We start from the raw sequence: 20,941 nt of genomic DNA on the forward strand, positions 1-20,941 counted from the left end.
CTTTATTTATCTTTCTCTCTTTATTTATCTTTCTCTCTTTATTTCTCTTTTTCTCTCTTTATTTATCTTTCTCTCTTTATTTATCTTTCTCTCTTTATTTATCTTTCTCTCTTTATTTATCTTTCTCTCTTTATTTATCTTTCTCTCTTTATTTCTTTTTCTCTCTTTATTTATCTTTCTCTTTATCTTTCTTGTGATCTTGTTTCAATACCTTTTCAGTCAGTCATGGAGACCATCAACTTAAAAGATATCAATGCAGATGCTTGCCCTGATAACATTAATGAGAGAAACACCAATGATTGTACCAGCATAGACAAAGGCCAATGGAATAAATTATACATGGATTGCTTCAGGACAAGGACATAAGGAGATATGGACAAATCAACATTGAATATAATATTTAAAGCTGAGATCTCAGTATCATGAGCAACGTGCAAAAGAGGCAAACCTAAAAGTTTCTGCAGATAGGTCTAGCTCAAGCAGGCTCTTTGGTTGAGTGGTAAAAGGCTGGTTTCTTGCTACATATAACTGAGTTCAAGAAAAAAAAAACCAGGAATGGTTGCTGTCTGTGTGATTATCATGGCTGCTCACTCTTGCTAATCTGCACTCGCAGGCAAGGGTGGCAAATGTGTCAAACACCCCTCAACATGATTTGAGGGAGGCCATCATCTGACCAGGCACTGAACCAGGCTGTTTTCCTGTTTTTTTTTTATAGGATCTGAGGCTCATCGTGAAGCTGCCACACATCTCACACATATGGCCATAGACACAACAAAGGACTTTTAGATGACACAAACATAGCCACTGAACTTTGGGGAAGTGCCATCATTTTGTGGGGCACTCTCAGTCCCAGCAATGCCACAACAATGGCACTGCCTTTCTCACCGCACTCAGCAGGGTATTTCCAAATGGAGGAATTTCCTCCTCCCCATGGATACCAACCTATTATCCATGTTCTTATCCTTTTAAATGTTGAAAGTCAAGTAAGGAAGCAACACGTACCATTTTTTTGATGTTTTTGGTTTGATTCGGCCTGGATTTGAACTGCCGACCTCCGAGACTCAAAGCGGACACTCTAATCGGTACACCGTTGAGTCGATAGTAGATCCGCCTCTCTTCTTGGCAAAAAGCGAGGCACATTAAGTTAGCAGCATTGCTTTCACCACTTTCTTTGGTCTGTCTGCCTGAGAGTCAAGTGCCCAGATGGGAATGATAAACCACTCTGGAGTGATGGAGGAACACGAGACCTTGTCAAGGCTGGTGTGGTTTTGTGTCAGAAGAAAATACGAACTCTTGATTTTATCAACTGAAGGTCGATAAAGGTATGCTAACTACCGTGGGAAGCAAAGTAAAGTTGACGTTTCCACAATTAATCCTTCTTCGGACAAAGTAAGAGAAAGGGTTTTAACGACTGAAGTGTGTGTGTGTGTGTGTGTGTGTGTGTGTGTGTGTGTGTGTGTGTGTGTGTGTGTGTGTGTGTGTGTGTGTGTGTGTGAGCTTTTTGTGTTATCCACTGCTGCCGCTCGCTGGTATTAACAGGAAATGGTAGGAACTCAACACCTCTCATCCACGGATATTTCTTGTACCTCCAATAGATTTGTGCATCCGATTTGCATCCAGGAACACAATTATGCTTCGCCAACAGCTTGGTTCTGGGCAGTTCTGGTGGATTGACAGACTTACCATAAAAGCGTACGAGTTGGCGTGGTAGCTTAAATGTCAGCTTGCAATTCCCTTTTTTTTCCGGTGGCTGAGACGTTTCCAAAGCAGTCCTGGAAACAGAACCATCTGGTGTGTGCCACACATGCCAGACAATGACGATCAGTCTTCAAAATCAAGTTATCAGAGCTCCAATGGTGAAACTTGTGCTGTTGAAGTGGCTTGGAATAAATGTACTGTTTGCTTCATAGATCAGCACAACATGAGCAGACAAGTTTAAGCTTCTCATAACATCAGCATAGCGAGTAGACATGCCAATGTGTATATTTCGCTTGCAATCTTAGCAATAGCTAAATGACTGCTCCAATCAAATAGACATTGGTATATTTAAACTTCCTGACCATGAAAACCTATATTTAACACCAAGATTACTTTTTAGATGCAATAGTTCCTGAGATATCAAGTGCGCACACAGATAGTCGCCATTTTGGAAAATGGCGGCTGCAAACATAACGTCCTAAAGTTGAAATGTGTACTTAAGTTTTTTTTTGCATGGAGTAGGTCCTGTAATACAAATAAATATTGAAATTCTCCCTCCATCAAGATATCTGCAGCTATATAGGGTAGAACCATGGTAATGCACCACCTGTGTCTGGTTATACTTTGTTGTCGGGATTTTTAGCACTTTTCATCCCTTCGGGTGAAAAAGCATTTGAAGCTGACCCTTCTCTTCAAGCTCCCATTAGGACTTTACCACCAACTAAAAACATCTGCAGGCTCTTAAAAGCCCATGGCCATAAGATAAAGACAATTTACCATTGCCGAAGCTATGGAGATACGAACACCATGTGAATGACGACTTGGTAATTTGCCGTTCACTAGTCCCAGGTGGATAAGCCAAGGTTTGTGGGTTCCATTGTCATTCCCATCTCAACCACATCTCACAGCAACATGTCAGCATGACTTTCTTTCTCGTGAATTAGGAAGCCAAAAACTACTTTAAGTGGTGACGTGTTGAACGTTTTAAAAGAAATAGCGGAGGTATGTTTTTCTCCAATTGTCAGTTGCATATTGGATCCTCTCTCTGGGCTCTGGGTCATCTGCAGACAGTGTGCAGCATTATAACCAGCAGGCGATGGCTCACTTACTTTTGAGCAGGAATATGTGATCTTGCATGTCTGGGCCTGCAATGGACTGTTGCGTGCTGGCCAGGCCACACGTCCAGCTGGGCTGCAACCCAAAACCTCTCCCAGAGAGCTGTTCGATTGATTCGCTTTCTACTTTCAAAATAACACCGGAGATGTATCTCTTTCATATAGAGCTGGCGCTCTGGTTGGTCAAATTGTTCTTTGTTACTCTCAGTTGCAAAATGATTTGTGAATAATTGTCAATATACGTTTTATATAAATGTGTTATGGCTGTTAAAGATTATTAAGATATAATAGTAATGTAAAGGATTATTATTGATAGCAATGTTAAATTATATAGCGTATTCATATTCATGAAATACCTTTTCAAATTGAGTCCTCTTCTTACCTGTGCTTTACTACATAAACGTGCTAACAAATGAAAAAGGGAAAAATTAATTGGCCAAAAAAAACGAGTTCATATGAAACACGGTACTATGTTTTGGTTCCATGAGGGTCTTTATTGTGGTCAATGCAAGCACCGAGCACCGTGTGAAACGGCAAGCATGTACCGTTGGTCGATATGTAATCCTTTTATTTGCATCATCACATGCTGGGTTGTTTCAAAGTTCAGGTGTGTGTGTGTGTGTGTGTGTGTGTGTGTGTGTGTGTGTGTGTGTGTGTGTGTGTGTGTGTGTGTGTGTGTGTGTGTGTGTGTGCTTGTGTGCACATGTACACAGTGCGATAGACAAATAATGATGAGGAATAACGTCACAAGACATTTAGTCTGCACATTTCAAAGAAAGAGAGTGTTTGTGGGGCTTTATTATTTATTTTATTTTTTCAGGGTTTTCAAGGCAAGACTGGAATACCAGGTCCTCCAGGAGTCATTGGGCCTCAGGTGAACTGCTTTGCCATTATTACTAAACCTATTGTGCATATTATTATTATTATTATTATTATTATTATCAATACATTAATACTGAAGGGCCAATTTTGTGCTCCTCCTAGCGGTCACGTCACGTTTTTCTCGGTACTGTTACCTGGATTGAAAGAAACTTCGTACCTGTAAGAGTGCATCGCACATAGTGGCAATAGTCAACTTCAAATCTGAAGCAGAATAAACACTTTTCGTTGAGACGGGGGCGAGGAGTGAAGAGGCGGGGGTGGGGGATGAAGAGACGCGGGGGGGGAAGGTAAGCAAATTTTTGGGCGGGGGTAAGAAAATTGAAAGTGGGAGATGAGGGGAAATGGGTGGGGGTGAGTGGGCGGGGGCCCAGGGGCAAGTGGGGCGGGGAATCAAGAGACAGGGGTGCGGAGTGAAGGGGCGGGGCCAGGGTAATTAAATTTTTGGGCGGGGGTAAGCAAATTGAAGGCGGGGGGGAATGGGGCAGGGACGGGGGATGAGTAGGCGTGGGGGGAATGGGGCAGGGGCGGGGGATGAGTAGGCGGGGGCAAGCATGCCCTATCCAGTCCATGTCCCTCGAGTGTGGGTGAGCTGGTGAGGGTGGTTGAATGAACGGAATCCATCTGAAACGGGGTTTCGGCTAGTTATTATTAATAGCATTGGCACAACTGCGTGTGTGTGTGTGTGTGTGTGTGTGTGTGTGTGTGTGTGTGTGTGTGTGTGTGTGTGTGTGTGTGTGTGTGTGTGTGTGTGTGTCTCACGTGTGTGTGTCGGTGGGTTGGCTATGTCGATGATAATCACATATTCATGGTCAGGCTTGATGCTTTAGCCTCTGCCATAACCTATGCTTTGATGGTTCATTTTTCAGGGATCATCTGGTCAAGTTGGACCTTTGGGTGAGAGAGGACATCCTGGACCTGTGGGCCCACCAGGAGAACCTGGGCTTCCTGGTGCTGATGGGAAGGAAGGCCCCAAGGTAGGATTACATCTCATTCGCTAACTGAGCTCGACTGCAAAAAATTAATAAACAATGACGGTATGGAGCTGCAAGATGTCTCTGGCGGAAAAGGTGGCAAAGGATACTTCTTCCCTCCCCACCTGAGAAATCCTCCTTAATCCCGATTTTTTATTCTGTATGTTCAATTTTATTCATTGCATTTTACTTCACCTCCATAGAATAGGGAAGATTATATTTGTGTGCATGCCTGCACATCCTCTGACTTCATTTCAAATTATAATGTTCAGGATACTCAGCAAAAGGAGATGGTGTGTGTGTGTGTGTGTGTGTGTGTGTGTGTGTGTGTGTGTGTGTGTGTGTGTGTGTGTGTGTGTGTGTGTGTCTGAAAATCATAGAAAAAAAATTGACAGCAGGAGACTGCTCGGCAACATGAGACTTAGGAAAAGCAGATATCAAACGAGAAGAGCACTCGGTGGAGCGCATACCTCCGCCATGTAATGTCTGATCCACGAGAACATATTGGGCCCAACACATTTTTGAAATCCCATGCTATACAGTACTATATCGTTTTTGGCCCGATCAATGGTGAAGAATCACTGTAAAAATTAAACAATTCTTGTATCCAGATCCAGATTCGGATCTTCACCAAAATCGCATCAATTTGTCCTTGCGACACACTCAACTTGTCCACCAAGTTTCATCCGAATCCGTCCACAACTTTTTGAGATATCGTGCTATGTATCGGTTTTGCCCCATCTCTCAATGATTAAGAATCACTTAAAAAATTGTAGTAGCCGGAACTGGATCTGCATCTTCACCAAAATCTGATCAGTTTGTCCTTGTGACACACTCAACCTGTCCACAAAATTTAATCTGGATCTGTCACCAACTTTTTTAGATATCCTGTACACAAACAAACAGACAAGCCGGTAGGCGGACATGGGGAGTCACCTACCCAAAAGAACCTGACGTGATGGGCCTGTTCGATGGAGAATGACCTGAGGATTAAGCACAAGAAAATTCATGATTCTAGCTTCAAGAGTTAATGCTGCAGATTGTTTTTTCGTTAAAATACCCCCACATTTAGAGGTTTTTCGGCCGTTGCTCGGCAACGAAGGGCTCCATAGCAACGGTTCTTTCTCACACATAACTAGGACATACCAAGAACCTACCATACCAGTTTCATGTATATCTGACTCATAGTCTCTGAGATATAACGAACTTCATTTTTTTATGTTTTCGACCAGGGTTCATTCAAAGTCTATCTTCTCCGACAGTTTTCATCGGATCCGGCTTGAAATTTTTGACAATATGGCTGAATGTACTGCCAACAGTCGCTCGTGGCCCGATTTTTGATTTTCGAAAAAACAAATTTTTGAGATTTTTTTTGAAAATTTCAAAGTCCCGTTGTGAGGCAACGGATGGGTCCATAGCAACGGTTCTCATTTGCACACAACTTGGTCATGGTATGAACCTACCAACCAAGTTTCATCAAAATCGCCATTGTATTAACGGAGCACTGGACCGAACAGTCATACATACAGACAAGCCGTTAGGTGACATGGCTGCTCGCTCTCGATGGAAAGCTGGCCGACGCGACTAGCCGATATTCATGTGCATGCTATCAATCAATTTAGCACAATAAATATGATTATCACAGCCCTCTTAGTTTGCATCCAAAAACCCGCCTTGTGAAATTTCAGGCATGTTTCCAAAAGAGACTCTAACAAATGGCAGCCCTGGTAATTCCATTTATCTATTCGCAAAAGATTTTACTTTTTTATATGTTGCTGTAAGACATTCTCCTTGGGCACAAAAAAAACAGGTCCCACAGAGGTACAGTTTCGGAGGTATTGATTTTTGTACAGTCCACAATAAGTGTACGATGTACAATAAAGTACTTTAGCTGTTGCTAAGCAACGGAGGAGTGCATAGCAACCATTCATTTTTGTGTACATGCTAGCCACATTGTACACATTTCACCCAAGTTTCATAAAAATCAGACTCTTTCTTTTAGAGATATTCGCAATTAACCGTTTCTGAAATGTTCGACATGTACTCACCCAAAACCTATCTCCCACAAATATTTTTTGTTCGGGCTGCAAATTGGCAAGAAGGGAGATAGATTGCACACAGAACTCTAAGCTTCGATTTTTCGATTTTTTATTTTTTTCGATTTTTTTACCACTTTAAAGGGCCGTTGCTATGCCGTTGCTAGGGCGCAGGGTCTCATATTCGAAAACACTCAATTCCCAGAAATATTGGTCCTACCTACCAAATTTCATTGGAATCGGTTGAGTGGTTTAGCCCCAAGGCTTGACCAAAGTTTCGCGAACAGACAGACAGACGGAAATGTCCAGAATAAGGGTGCTCTAAGAGTAGCCACCAGACAGACAGACAAACATATCGACGGAAATACTGATAATAAGATTAGACAAGATTGACTACCCAACAGACAGACAGACAAGCCGGTAGGCGGACATGGGTAGTCGATCAAGTCGAATTTAGTCGTTTTCAGCCGTTACTAGCCAACAAAAGCGTCCATAGCAACGGTTCTTTCTCACACATAACTAGGACATACCATGAACCTACCATACCAGTTTCATGTATATCTGACTCATAGTCTCTGAGATATAACGAACTTCGTTTTTTATTGTTTTCGACCATGGTTCATTCAAAGTCTATCTTCTCCGACAGTTTTCATAGGATCCGGCTGGAAATTTTTGACAATATGGCTGAATGTACTGCCCACAGTTCCTCGTGGCCCGATTTTTGATTTTTGAAAAAACATTAAAAAAAATTTTTCAAAGATCCGTTGCAAGGCAACGGATGGGTCCATAGCAACAGTTCTCATTTGCACACAACTAGGTCATGGTCTGAACCTACCAACCAAGTTTCATCGAAATCGCCATTGTATTAACGGAGCACTGGACCGAACAGTCATTCATACAGACAGACAGACAAACATATCGACAGAAATACAGTACTGATAATAAGGGTAGACTAGATCGACTACCCAACAGACAGAAAGTGGTGAAAACATAACCTCCTTCACCTTCAGTGGTGGAGGTAACAAGGAAATGAGGCCATTTGGTCCAGCATTTCTGTGATGCACTCTCAGGTTAATTTTTACTGCAGCTTTAAACATCAATTTTCTTGATGGTTTACTGACGTCTAGGTAACCCAATCTTGATTGGGAGACCATTCTTGTATCTATGTTTGTTACAATTTTAAGGCAGTTGTGATTATCTATAGTTGAGTAAATGACACATCCAACAGGAAAATGTATTTAGACCTGAACAGCCAGTTAGTTTTGTACCAAACAAGAAAGAGCAGATCTCATCTCAGGCAGCATTTGATCCGCTACCCAATCGACCTATTCAGGCAAAAGACCCTCAGTACCAGCATTTATCCACTTTTTATTCCATGCTGACACTTCCAATCACTTACCGGTGCCAGGAGCAAATTGAGAAGTATATACAATGACCTTAAGTAAAAACGCCAACATCATCGAGAATCTGCTCTGCTATGTTTCTCATTTGGTGTGATCGGGTGTTGTATGCATGAGGGTGAGTAGATGTGCATGCACCTGTTGTTGTGCTTTTGGGACACGAGATCAGCTGCCTGTGTGTCTGGGTTCAATTGGGCTGACTTTTAGGTTGTGTAATATGGGGTATCACCATTGAATGCTATGTTTGGTTGGGTGCTGCATTGTTGGGCACTGAGGGGTATTGTTTCTTCATCTTGTCCGATAGTACTTTGCACAATCCGGTTCTTGCCATTTATATTCGGATGTGCATCGTATGGGTGTGTCCATGGTTTCCACAGTGACACAACCCTCCCAGCCTTTGTACACCATGCCTCCAGAACTAACTTGTTTGTTTGTTTGGAGTGCTGTCCAGGAAATGTATCCCTTCCAGGTCAAACTTGTGGCCCAACTGCATGAATTGGCATGTTATAGCTGACTGTGTCATCTTCCCCAGAGAAGTTGGTCTGTCGTGTTCATCACGCTGTTGTTTAAAAATTTACCTGGAGCTGTGAGTAGAGGATAAATGGGGTTTCTGGGACGCCCATTCAAATGAATGGGGGAAAAGGGAAAAACTTTCTGACTCAAGCTCATAAATCCCAAAAATAGGAGACTGATTTTCTCCCCACCTATCCCCTTCCCTCCCATACAAACAAATGTAAAATTGAGACTCATTTCCTCCCCCTCCCATACAAGCAAATGTAAAATTGAGACTTACTGATTAAAGCACTTCTTCCCTTTCATATTATTATTCCACTCAAAGAGCGAACCAACGAATATTTGTTCATGTTCTACTTTCGGGAATAACTTAATTTTCTTAGAACATTCATTTCCATCGAGTATATTCACTTTATCCCTCCTTCGCTTTTGTAAAATGGGGAAGTGCTTTTAAAAGCACAGTCCTGCTGTGAAAATGAGGAAGTATTCTGTGCCCATGTCTCTCATGGTTATATCTTAAATCAGCAGAACACTAACAGAACAAAGTTTAGCTAAAAACATCCAAAAAAAATAAAAATAAAAATACATAGGGCAAAAAAACAAACAAACAAAAAAAAAACGAAGATCCGATGAAAACTCTGGGTTGTGAAACAAAAAATGTCAAAAAATAGGAATGACGTCATAAAAATTGATATGATGTCATAATGATGTATCATATGTGCGGTAATTTATCTCTGCTAATGCCCTGTTCGATTCCCGCAAACAGAATTCAAAAAGCTTGCCGAGTTTCGGAGACAATTTTTTTAGGCGATTTCCATTAGCGGAGATATTTTGACGTCATAACTTTTTTTCGAGGAGGAATTTTCAAAATCGGAGATGGTTACTGTCTGCGCAGGGTATTTTTACATATATATATGCCAAGTTTCAGGAAGTTCCGATGAAAACTGACGGCTGTGAAACAAAAAAGTCCACAAAAAGAAGATGAAGAACAACAACATGAGTAAGAATTGGAGATCCTCCACGAGGATCTAAAAATTATGTGAGACTAATCATAGCACCATTATCTGTATTAATCTCTAATTCCATTTCATCCAAAAGCAAACAACATGTATCAACTTCTTCACTCTCTCCTCTTTCAATGTATAGGGAAGTATCCACTTGATTAGACTTTATAGTTTCCTTTTGAGGACTCAGGTCAATCGCATAAATTGTATACAGACTTTTAAATGCTGTCATATCCAAAATGGGTTATTTATTTCCATTGCTTTCACACACCTTTTGGTAAGACTCGTATGCTTCAGCATAATCATTTTTTTTCCCAATTAATTTCCAATCTATCTCGTGGATAAAATGTTCCATCGAGGGAAACGCAAAGTTGTTTCACCTTAGCATTATCACTCAATGCATTATTCTTATCAGTCGCAGTATCACCATCTGGCTTTAAAAAAAAAAAAAAATGAGCCACAGATAGCGTGGCTTTCCTTCCAGAACACCCAAATTCCATGTGTAAGTGGTTTGGTTCAGTTTAATGTGTTGGCATCTTCTTTTTTGGTGTGATGAATTGAGTGGCTTCTTTGAGTTAAGTCTTCTATTCAACATCTCTTCTTTTTTAAGATGAGGAGTATATTCACTAATATACCAACTAATTTCATCAACTAGAAATTTATTCTGAGCAGCAAAAGCATTAGCCACACCAAAAAGCAATCTATTTTCATTATCATTCCTTTGCAGTTGAAATATAATTTTAAGACCATACAGAACTTTATCATGATCACAAAATCTAAATATACCTTGAAGAGGAACTGCCACAGTAAAACTATTATCTGCTTTTGTATCATCATTATACATTACTTTCCTTTGACTATATCCAGGATCTGTGTTTGTTCCCGTTGACATATGAGGAATATAACCTTCGACAGCCACCTTTCCCATTCTATCACTAAATGAATATAGTGTAAATTTCATCATTTCAGATGTAGCAGAGACATAATCAACCTCTTCAACTTCTTGTGTTCCAATGTACAAACAAACACTATCAAACATTTTCCAGAATAAATCATTTACGAGTGTAGCGTTTGTGTTATTCACAGCCTTAGTGAATGTAAATTTACACAACAAGAAACTTTCGGCGAGATTCAAATAAGTTTGTTGATTATTGATTTCAAAACTTTTTTGTTCCATTTGCATTCCAGTCTGTTCCAGTTATTGCATTTACCTTGAAGTAGTCTTCTTTTTTAGTAGAGTTTGAGATGACAGTGGTATCATCCAAATCATCGATACTATCAATTGCTTCCATACTTGTATTTATTTAGGAAAAAAGATGTTAAAACTTTTGAAAGCCTGACCCAAGTATTTGAATTATTTTCTGTCGTTCTTGGGGAGACAACTGAGTTTTGCCTTTCTTAATTTCTTTTATTGTTTGCAATTTATGGGATTCCTTTTGGGCATCTTTTATACTCTTTATAGCACCCGCTACATTTCCCACAGCAGAAGCAGTTGAACGAATTAGGTCTTTATGTTTTAGAATAGTTGAACCTATACCCATAAGAGTATCAATTATCCCATCTCCTTTTTTTCTAAATTGATGTCCGACACCACTTTGTCTCTGAGGTTTATAGTATCCTCTACCAAAATATATACCTTTACACTTGTAGTATGGGGAAAGGAACATCCCATCCCCTGTCATTATTTTATATTTTCCCAACTCGAGTTTCCTCACAATAACCATCGTATTTATTTATTGGAAAACTTCACGTAGGTAAATTCTGATGTATATAATTTATCCATTCAAAGAAACCATGCGATTATCTTGGTCAGCTATCCTAAAATTTAATCTGTATATGGTTTTTCCTGTCACAGGAAGATAAATCAGATTTTTGGGTTCCATATTGAATTTATAACCAATTGGGGTTGAATATGCGCTGAATGAAAATATTGTATTTGTTCTTATCATTATAAGCGCCATCAATCAAATCACAGTGAATTAACACTGAATTTATGCCTGAGGATATGTAAATGACATTATTACTGTAAAACCTCCCATTAGTTTCAACTTTTTTGAGGAGAAACCCAATAACCATCCATCCATTAGGACCATACTCTGTGCAGAGCGTTGGTGCCACCGAAGCAGTCTCCTTGGCTATTGGGAACAATCCTGGACGGGTCGCCACTCCGACACAGTATACCAGCATGCTGGCACTCATTTTGCCGACCTCGGAAGGATGACAGGCAGAGTCAACCCCACCTGGTGTTAATTCAACAGCTGAGCGGGATTTGAACTCAGGACCCTAGGATCCCAAGCCCACTACCTTAACCATTAAGCCAACACCAGGCATAACCCAATAACTCTCTAAATGAATTATCAATTGTGAAATCAACCTTGTAGTTATTTTAAAGTTTAATCGTTGATTTTGAAGTATGTTTTTGAATATCTATAACAATATTTTTTGGTTCATCACCCTCTTCTTTCATAAGACGAGCAATTTCGGAAGATATTTGGGAAATCTCACATGCTCCGGGTGAAACTGTTATCGTTTTGTATCTACTTCCCGGATTATAACTAAACTTGTCATTTTTCGCGGTGATATTAAACAAAGTATTATGAGTTTCCATGGACAATTAAGATGCCTCATATTCTTTTGTTGCGTCAAGTTGTAGTGGGTATGGGAATGAAAATGTGTGGTCGCTTGTTGTGAAATTAAAACAAAGGATTGTGCTTCTCATCTTATTTAATACGGGATAAAATGTCTTTGTATTGACATTTATTAATTATTTTCATGTTCATCATCTGGTCTGAAATGGCTGATGCTTCATTCAAACAATTGTTATTTCCAGCCTTCTTACTCCCTAACAGCAATAACAGTCTTTTTTTTTTTTTTTGTATACCTTGGTCGAGGCTCGTATGAGAGCTAACACACAACTCACAGCAAGGAGGCATGAGACAAGAGGGGCGGGAGTGGAAGGGACAAAACAGTGGGGAACAGACACATGAGGTGAACTGTGGAAGGGAGAGGGATGGGGATGGGACGGGGAACATGGCGAAGAGAAGATGGACATTTCAGGGACTTTCAGGAAGGAAAGCAGGAGAAATGAAGGAAGTGGGCTTGGGTGGATTATCGGGGGTAGAAAAGATCGAGGATTTGGATGGAGGAAGATAAGAGGTGGTGGTGAACAGCTGTTTTGAAAGCCTGGAGGGAAGAATGGGAAAGAATAGAGTGAGGAAGTTTATTCCAAAGGCGGGAAAAAAGAGGAATGAAAGAGTGAAGATGAGCAGTGATTCGTGATTTTGGTAGTTTTACCAGAAGGGGGTTGTTGGCGGACCTTGAGCGCCCTGTGGAAATGTGGTGGGGACAAATCGCAGAGAGAGCAGGGGGGGCAAGGCTGGAGAGGAGTCGGTAGAAGACAGAAAGACCACCGACCAACCTGCGGTGATTGAGTGAGAGGCCCAAAGACTCAGCTTCTTTTTAACTTATTCTTTTCTTTAAGTCTTTTAACTTATTGTGATGGGTCATTTGGAAGAAAAGTAACACCTGAACCAAGCCTACTTCAAGCCTGAATAATGTGTTTCTCCTTCTCATTCTTCCTACTTTTACCAGATAGACTAACCCTATAATTAAGAGATTCCAGCAGATCAATATATACTCTAGCATCCCTATTTTTCATATCCAATGGTTTATCAAAAACTTTGATTCATCCCTCACAGTTGAACCTTGTTTTCCATCTTTTGTTCGAAGAAACATTAATCTCGGAGTTAGTTTAACAGGGGGTTGAGCAGAACTCAAGAACCTTAATTCATCATTAAATATCAATGCCTTTTCTTGAACAAGATGGAATATTGCTGCTTGTTCTGTTGGAAGAGTCCTGCTTTGGTTTTTTAATCCGCTGAATATTTATTGTTTTGAAGAGCCTTCACAATATAATCAGGGGGTTGATTAATCTCTTCCAATTGTTGAAATAATCCTTCATCATCATATTCTAATTCTCCTATATGCCCTCATTCTTCCTCCGTCATTTGACTGAAATCTTTTAACATTTGAAGTTTTTTAGGAGTCTATTATATTGTGGGAACTGTGGAAACATCTATAATTTTTTCTTGGGAAGTTTTTGAAAGTGGTTTAAAAAATTTCTCTTGTTTTCTTTCAAATGCTTCTTCACCTGTTAGTTTCTGTCTGCGTTTCTTCTTCATGTCTTCCTGTTGTTTTACAACTTTTGAAACAAACTCTTGATGCTCCTTACATCTTCTTGCTCTTTCTTTTGCATCCATTTATTTATTGGAAAATATCATTCACTGAATTATAAAGGTCAACAGGGAAATTTTCCTTTTCCTCATCATTAAAGTAGATGTGTTCAAATAAATCCTTTTCTTCAAATATTTCATCAAATTAGTTTTTAACATTAATACGAGTTGTAATTTCTTCTTCAGTAATACTTGTATCTCTGCTTTTCATACGTTTGCGTTGAGTTTCTTCATCAACATCAAAACCGAATGAAAAAATCTCAACCCCATTACCACTCAGATGTTTTATAATTTGTCTCATTCCTTCTGGATTAGTATCTAATATCCCAAGACCACCAGATTTTAGTTCCTTTTACTCTTCACCTTCTTCACCTTCTTCACCTTCTACTTCTCCAGGTCTTATTGCTCCAGTTGTTGATACAATACGAACTACATGGTGCTTTTTAAGCAAATGTAAAATATTCTCATTTGTACGAAACAAGAACCTTGATTTATGACAGTTTTTTCAGAATCAGATTTACCCACAAGATTTATAATAATAGTTGTCATTTATATACGTAATTGTTTATAAAATAAAAAAATATATCTTTTTATATCTCATCTTGAATCACAACAATATATTTATATTTTTAAATCGTGTGCTTCATATAATCCCCATATTCCTTTTAACTACATAATGTAGAACAATTGTCTCTCCAAAAATTGTTTATATCTATTGAATTTAACTTGAATAAAACAAAAGTATTAGCATTGTTTCTTTTGAGCGACGAGGGAGTTGAAAGTATGTTGACTGAGATAAATACAATTACAAGAAGAGTGTCTCCTTGTGTAGTAGCTATCCATTACCATTTGATTTCTCTCATTAACACAATCATCAAAGATAACGAGGTTCTTTTTGATTTATCCAAATCTTGGGGAGAAGGTATATCATCCGTATTATCACTAAGGATGCAAGTTATCAGCTTTGATTTCTTTTTATATCTCTGCGTATCACAAAATAGTTGTATAATATCATCAATGTTGTTATCATTTCGTTTATTTTGAAGTTTAAATAAACCGATTATATCTTCCTTCTGAAGACCAGCATTAAAACCTTGTGCGAGTAGTTGATACTCAGGTTGAAAACTTGACTTTGTGAAAATTATTAAATTATCATAATCTAAAAAGTTGGGAGTAAGAAGCATATTTAAGAGTTGGCAGGTTTTTCCACATCCGCTTGAACCAACTATGAGACATCTTAATGTATTTGGAAGATTTTTATGGTTGTTAAATTTTATCTTATTTTCCCACATGGGTAAAAAATCATTCATTTATATATTTGGAAAACAGGTTATTTAATTTATTATTAGCTATTTTAGAAACTATATTTTTTCCTAAGTTCGGGTTTAATTTCAAGATAATTGATTATTTTATGAATACAATATATTGTGTTGATACTTCCCTGAAAATGGCAATCGTGAATAATATATAACAGCAATCCTTTGAACATTTCTCTAATACTTTCAGTTTCTTCCATTGTGAGGAAAGGTGTGCTATCACCCTCATACTTTACATTCATTTCTCTAATCAATCTTGTAAAGTAATTCATTTTGGTGTGAATCGAAAATAATTATATTCCTTTCTAATTTTTTTAAATTTTCATTAAACAGAAGATAATCACAGAATATACATTGTTTATAGGCTTTTGACTCTGTGTTTAATCCCCATCTTTCACACGCAGGACAATTCTCAAATTTGTCATATGGAGAATCAGGGAATTCAAGGGGCTCAAGATGTAGTATACCATTCATATTTATAAAGTAAAACTTTGCTGAAACAAAAATTCATCTTCGGTACTTTCATTGGTGCTTTCACAATCATCTATAAAACTATTTTCATAACTGTCATTTGAACACAAACTCTTGGCATCATAACTGTCTTCTGTTCCAACAGAGATACTATCATCACTCTCATAATCTTCAAAATATTCAGTTGAATAATGACTCGTATTTAATTAGTAGAAAAAACATTACCATCTCTATCTATATACTTTTTTTCATTTACAGATTCAACAACGACATGTTTTATATTAAAGGTAATTTTTAAATGATCCTAAACTACTATTGAACGAAACGTCATTTCACCTGATATATTAACATCCTTTATTTCATCAGGATTTACATCTTTAGGGGTGTTGAAAAAAATACAAATTTATCCTTGCATATTAAAGATGGTCTTTTCTTTTCTTTGTGAAGCTTCATCCATAAGGTTTTTCTTTTTTGATACTTTTTCTTGTTTCATTGCTTTTTCTGGTTTTGAATATATTGCCAGAAGGAGAGGAGAAACTTTTGTTAGAGCGACTTTAATTGATGTTCTTCCAGATATACGAAAAGCCCTTCCACTGAAGGAAATTGAATAATTATTCACCATAATTGTTTTTATCCAATAGTTGTTATATTTATCTTTATTCAATTTTACATCCTCGACATATTTCTCAGTATCTTTAACAAATGAAGAGATTGATTGAAACTTGTCTTTTGTGTCTTGATACATTGTATTTATTAAGTGAAAAAAGTTGGAGGATAAAATGGTTTTATGCACAGATTCACCTGTAAATAAACGGAATTTTCATCAAGAAAAATATTATTTTAAGCAAAGTTTTGTTATATAAATATGGTGAATACAACGTACTGCGATGTTTGTAATAATGAATATACAATATACATGTTACAAAAAACACCTTCAAACCAACAAACACACATTCAGTCTTTTCAGACAAATATCTCCACTTGACCAAGAAACAAAACATTGTGATAATGATATTCTTTAAAAATATAATAAACACTTTCAATCACGCAAACACAAGAACAATGAAGAAAGGGAAGGTGCCACTAAATTCTCCATTGAAAACACTGATGGGGCATTTAAAGGACATATAAAAATAAGATTGTTTCGCTTTCAAGACCCTGGACCATCTTCAATCATGGAAGCTGTTGATATGGTTAAACAAAGTATTGAAACGATAATTAAAAACACATAAAGTGAAATTAAAACTTTTTAGTTGAATATGGTAAGAGAAGGTGATGAAACTACTCCCCATATGAGGACAAACCCTCACTTTATCTCATCATTTCAAGATTTTGTAAGATGTGATGTTTACGATCATCAAATATTAAAAACTTACCGAATCTTAAATCACATTTCTCAAATCAAGAAGATATTGATCTCTTATCACAAAAGGGAATATATCTGTATGACTACATGGATTCATTGGAGAAGTTTAAAGAAACACAACGTCCTTCAAGGGAAAGTTTCTATTGCAAGTTGAATAAAACTCATATTTCTGATGGAGATTATACACAAGCTAAAAAGGTTTGGGAGAAGTTTAATATAAAGAATGTTGGAGAATATCATGATTTGTATCTTAAAACTGATGTATTGTTATTGGTTGATGTGTTTGAAACTTTTAGAACAGTCTGTCATAATAAAAGTTCTTATGGATTAGACCACGCTCACTATTACACGGCCCCGGGTTTGGCTTGGAGTGCTATGTCAAAAATGACAAAGCAGAATTTGGAATTAATCAGTGATATAGATATGCTTTTAATAATAGAGAAGGCTAAAAGAGGAGAAATATCTCATGTATGTTCCAAGAGATATGCTATAGCATATAACAAATATCTTCCTGATTATCCCAGCAATTGTAATCTGTGTGAGTGTCTGTCTGTCTGTCTGTGTGTGTGTCTGCGACCGCTGTTTCTCGACAACCACTAGTCCGATCTAATTGAAACTTGCCAGGAATATTGCTGGGGACGCACGTACGGGCACGCACCTATGGGCACGCACGTACGGGCACGCGAGAGCGAAGGAACCGCCTGTGTGGTTGTTGTTTCTGGCACACGGTTTGAGTTGTTGTTTTTTTTTTTGCACGTACGGGCACGCACTAGTAATAAGAATGAGGACAACTCTGACCTGATGTATAATGATGCTAACAATTTGTATGGGTAGGCTATGTCTCAATCTTTACTGAATGGAAAACTTAAATGGGTTAAAAAAAAACATTATGAAATTTTTTTACAACACTTGTTTCCTCTCAAAAAGAATTGGATGAAGCTGAAGTTGGATATAATTTTGAGGTTGATTTAAAATATCCAGAAGAATTTCATCACAAACATAAAGACATACCTTATGCCCCTGATAAAGAAAGTCCAATAAAATAATGGTTAAGTGATTACCAACAGTCATTTAATATAAAAGGTAAATCTCCAGAAAAACTACTTACAACATTAAATGATAAAGAAAGTTATGTTTTGCATCAAAGGAACTTGAGACAGTATTTATCTGCTGGGTTGAGAGTGAGGAAATTTCATTGGATTTTGGAATTTAAACGAAGCCATTGGTGAAAAAAGTATATTGATTTTAATACAAAAAGGAGAATCTATCTATAATTCCAGCATTATGTGTGTGTGTGTGTGTGTGTGTGTGTGTGTGTGTGTGTCTTTGTGTGAGTCTGCGACCGCTGTTTCTCGACAACCACTGGTCTGATCTAATTGAAACTTGCCAGGAATATTGCTGGGGACCTGAGGATGTGCCTTTTCAAGTTTTGATCTTAATCGGACAAGTGGTTCCCAAGTTACGGTCATTTATTTGCCAACTAATGGCAGGACACGATGCTATGACATCACGATTGCTATCACAATTCTTTTTTTTTCTTTTTTTTGCACGTATACATGGGCAGGCACTTACGGGCACACACATACGGGCACACACATACGGGCACGCACCTACGTGCACGCACGTACGGGCACGCGAGAGTGAAGGAACAACCTGTGTGGTTGTTGTTTCTGGCACGCGGTTTTAGTTTTTTGTTTTTTTTTGCATGTTCGTGCACGCACTTGCAATAAGAATCAGGACAACTCTTACCTGATGTATTATGATGCTAACAATTTGTATGGGTAGGCTATGTCTCAATATTTACCTTATGGAAAACTTAAATGGGTTAAAGAAAAACATTGTGAAATTTTTTTACAACACACTGTTGTTTCCTCTCAAAAATAATTGGATGAAGCTGTAGTTGGATATTATTTTGAGGTTGATTTAAAATATCCAGAAGAACTTCATCACAAACATCAAGACCAACCTTTTGCCCCTGATAAAGAAAGTCCAAGAAAAGAATGGTTGAGTGATTACCAACAGTCATTTAATATAAAAGGTAAATCTCCAGAAAAAGTACTTACTATATTAAATGATAAAGAAAGTTATGTTTTGCATCAAAGGAACTTGAGACAATATTTATCTGCTGTGTTGAGAGTGAGGAAATTTCATCGGATTTTGAAATATATACAAAGTCATTGGTTAAAGAAGTATATTGATTTTAATACAAAAAGGAGAACAGAAGCAAAAACAGATTTTTAGAAGGATTTTTACATATTAATGAATAATGCTGTATTTGGAAAGACTATGAAAAATGTTAGGAATCGACAAAACTTAGGACTTTCGACATCTTGGAAACAGGCTTCAAAGTTAATTAATAGACCAAGTTTTGAAAGAGCGGAGGTGTTTTCAGAGAACTTTTGTGCTATTCGTTTGAAAAAAGAGAGTATTGAAATGGATAAACCTATTTATATAGGAACATCAATTATTGACTTGCCAAAGTCGTTAATGTATGACTATTACTCTAATAATTTAAAATCAAAGCATAAGGATAATGTGTCATTGTTATATACGAGTGCGGGCCCGTAGGTGCGTGCCCATAGGTGCGTGCCAGTATGTGCAGCTTCGTTCCTTCACTCTCGTGAACGACGACTAGATTGGGGCATTGTTTCAATTAGATCGGACCAACCATATCATAAATGGCCATACCTTGGGAAACACCTGGGAAACATACTCAGGTCCCCAGCGTCAATTGTGACGTCATATCAGAAGAAGAAGAATTGTGATGCCCCCTCACTCTCGCCCCCCTCTCTTGCTCCCCCCTCTCTCTTCCCCCTCTCTCTTCCCCCTCTATTGCCCGCTCTGTCCCCCCTAGGCACGCCCGTCCTCTCTCCTCTCTCCTCTCTCACCCCTCTCTCTCTCGCCCCTCCTCTCTCCCCCTCTCTTGAATTGTGACGCCCCTCTCTGTCACCTCCCCTCTCTCCCTCCCCTCTCTCGCCCCTCTCACCCCCTCTCTCGCCCCTCTCACGCCCTCTCTCGCCCCCCTCTCTTGCACCCCTATCTCGCTCCCCATCTCTCCCCCATCTCTCCCCCCCCCATCTCTCCCCCCTTGTGATGCCCCCTCTCTCTCCCCTCTCTCTCCCTCCCTCTCCCCTCCCTCTCCCCTCCCTCTCCCCTCTCTCTCCCTCTCTCGCCCCCCTCTCTCGCCCCTCTCTCTCGCCCCCTCTCTCTCGCCCCTCTCTCTCGCCCCTCTCTCTCGCCCCTCTCTCTCGCCCCCTCTCTCTCGCCCCTCTCTCTCGCCCCCTCTCTCTTGCCCCCTCTCTCCCCCCTCCTCTCCCGCCCCTCTCTCTCGCTTGATTATTCCTTGAAAAGGCACATCCGCAGGGCCCCAGCAATATTCCTGGCAAGTTTCAATCAGATCGGCCCAGTGGTTGTCGAAGAAGAAGAATTGTGACGTGAATCGTGCAAAAAAAAAAAATAAAAAAAAATAAACATTATTTGTGACGTCATTCGTGACGTCATAACACCTTGTCTTGTCAATTGTTGACAGATAAATGGCCGTAACTTGGAAACCACTTGTCCGATTAATATCAAACCTTGAAAAGGCACATACTCAGGTCCCCAGCGTCGATTGTGACGTCATACCAAACAAAGAAGAACTGTAACGTCAATCGTGCAAAAATAAATAAATAAATAAACATTAATTGTGCTGTCATTCGTGATGTCATAGCACCGTGTCTTGTCATTGGTCGACAGATAAATGGCCGTAACTTGGGAACCGCTCGTCCGATTAATATCAAACCTTGAAAAGGCACATCCACGGGGCCCCGGCAATATTTCTGGCAAGTTTCAATCAGATACAACCGGCGGTCATCGAGAAACGGCGGTCGCATACAGACAGACAGATAGACAGACACACACACGCACACAGATTGCTGGAATTATAGATAGACTAGTG

General features: G+C 38.9%; 1 protein-coding gene across 3 annotated transcripts in view; it reads left to right on the top strand.

The window, feature by feature from the left end:
• The window catches only part of LOC147012783 (uncharacterized), a 416,846-nt gene that overhangs the window by 263,238 nt on the left and 132,667 nt on the right, over nucleotides 1-20,941 (top strand). For all 3 annotated transcript variants that reach the window (XM_085853969.1, XM_085853968.1, XM_085853966.1), the window contains 2 exons: nucleotides 3,634-3,687; nucleotides 4,562-4,669. In XM_085853969.1, the coding sequence (XP_085710095.1) occupies nucleotides 3,634-3,687; nucleotides 4,562-4,669 (162 nt within the window). The remainder of the gene's footprint in view (nucleotides 1-3,633; nucleotides 3,688-4,561; nucleotides 4,670-20,941) is intronic.

This window comes from Eptatretus burgeri, chromosome 14 (assembly GCF_056783735.1).
Source record: "Eptatretus burgeri isolate ZD-2024b chromosome 14, Ebu_testis_v1, whole genome shotgun sequence".
In the NCBI taxonomy this organism is placed as follows: domain Eukaryota; kingdom Metazoa; phylum Chordata; class Myxini; order Myxiniformes; family Myxinidae; genus Eptatretus; species Eptatretus burgeri.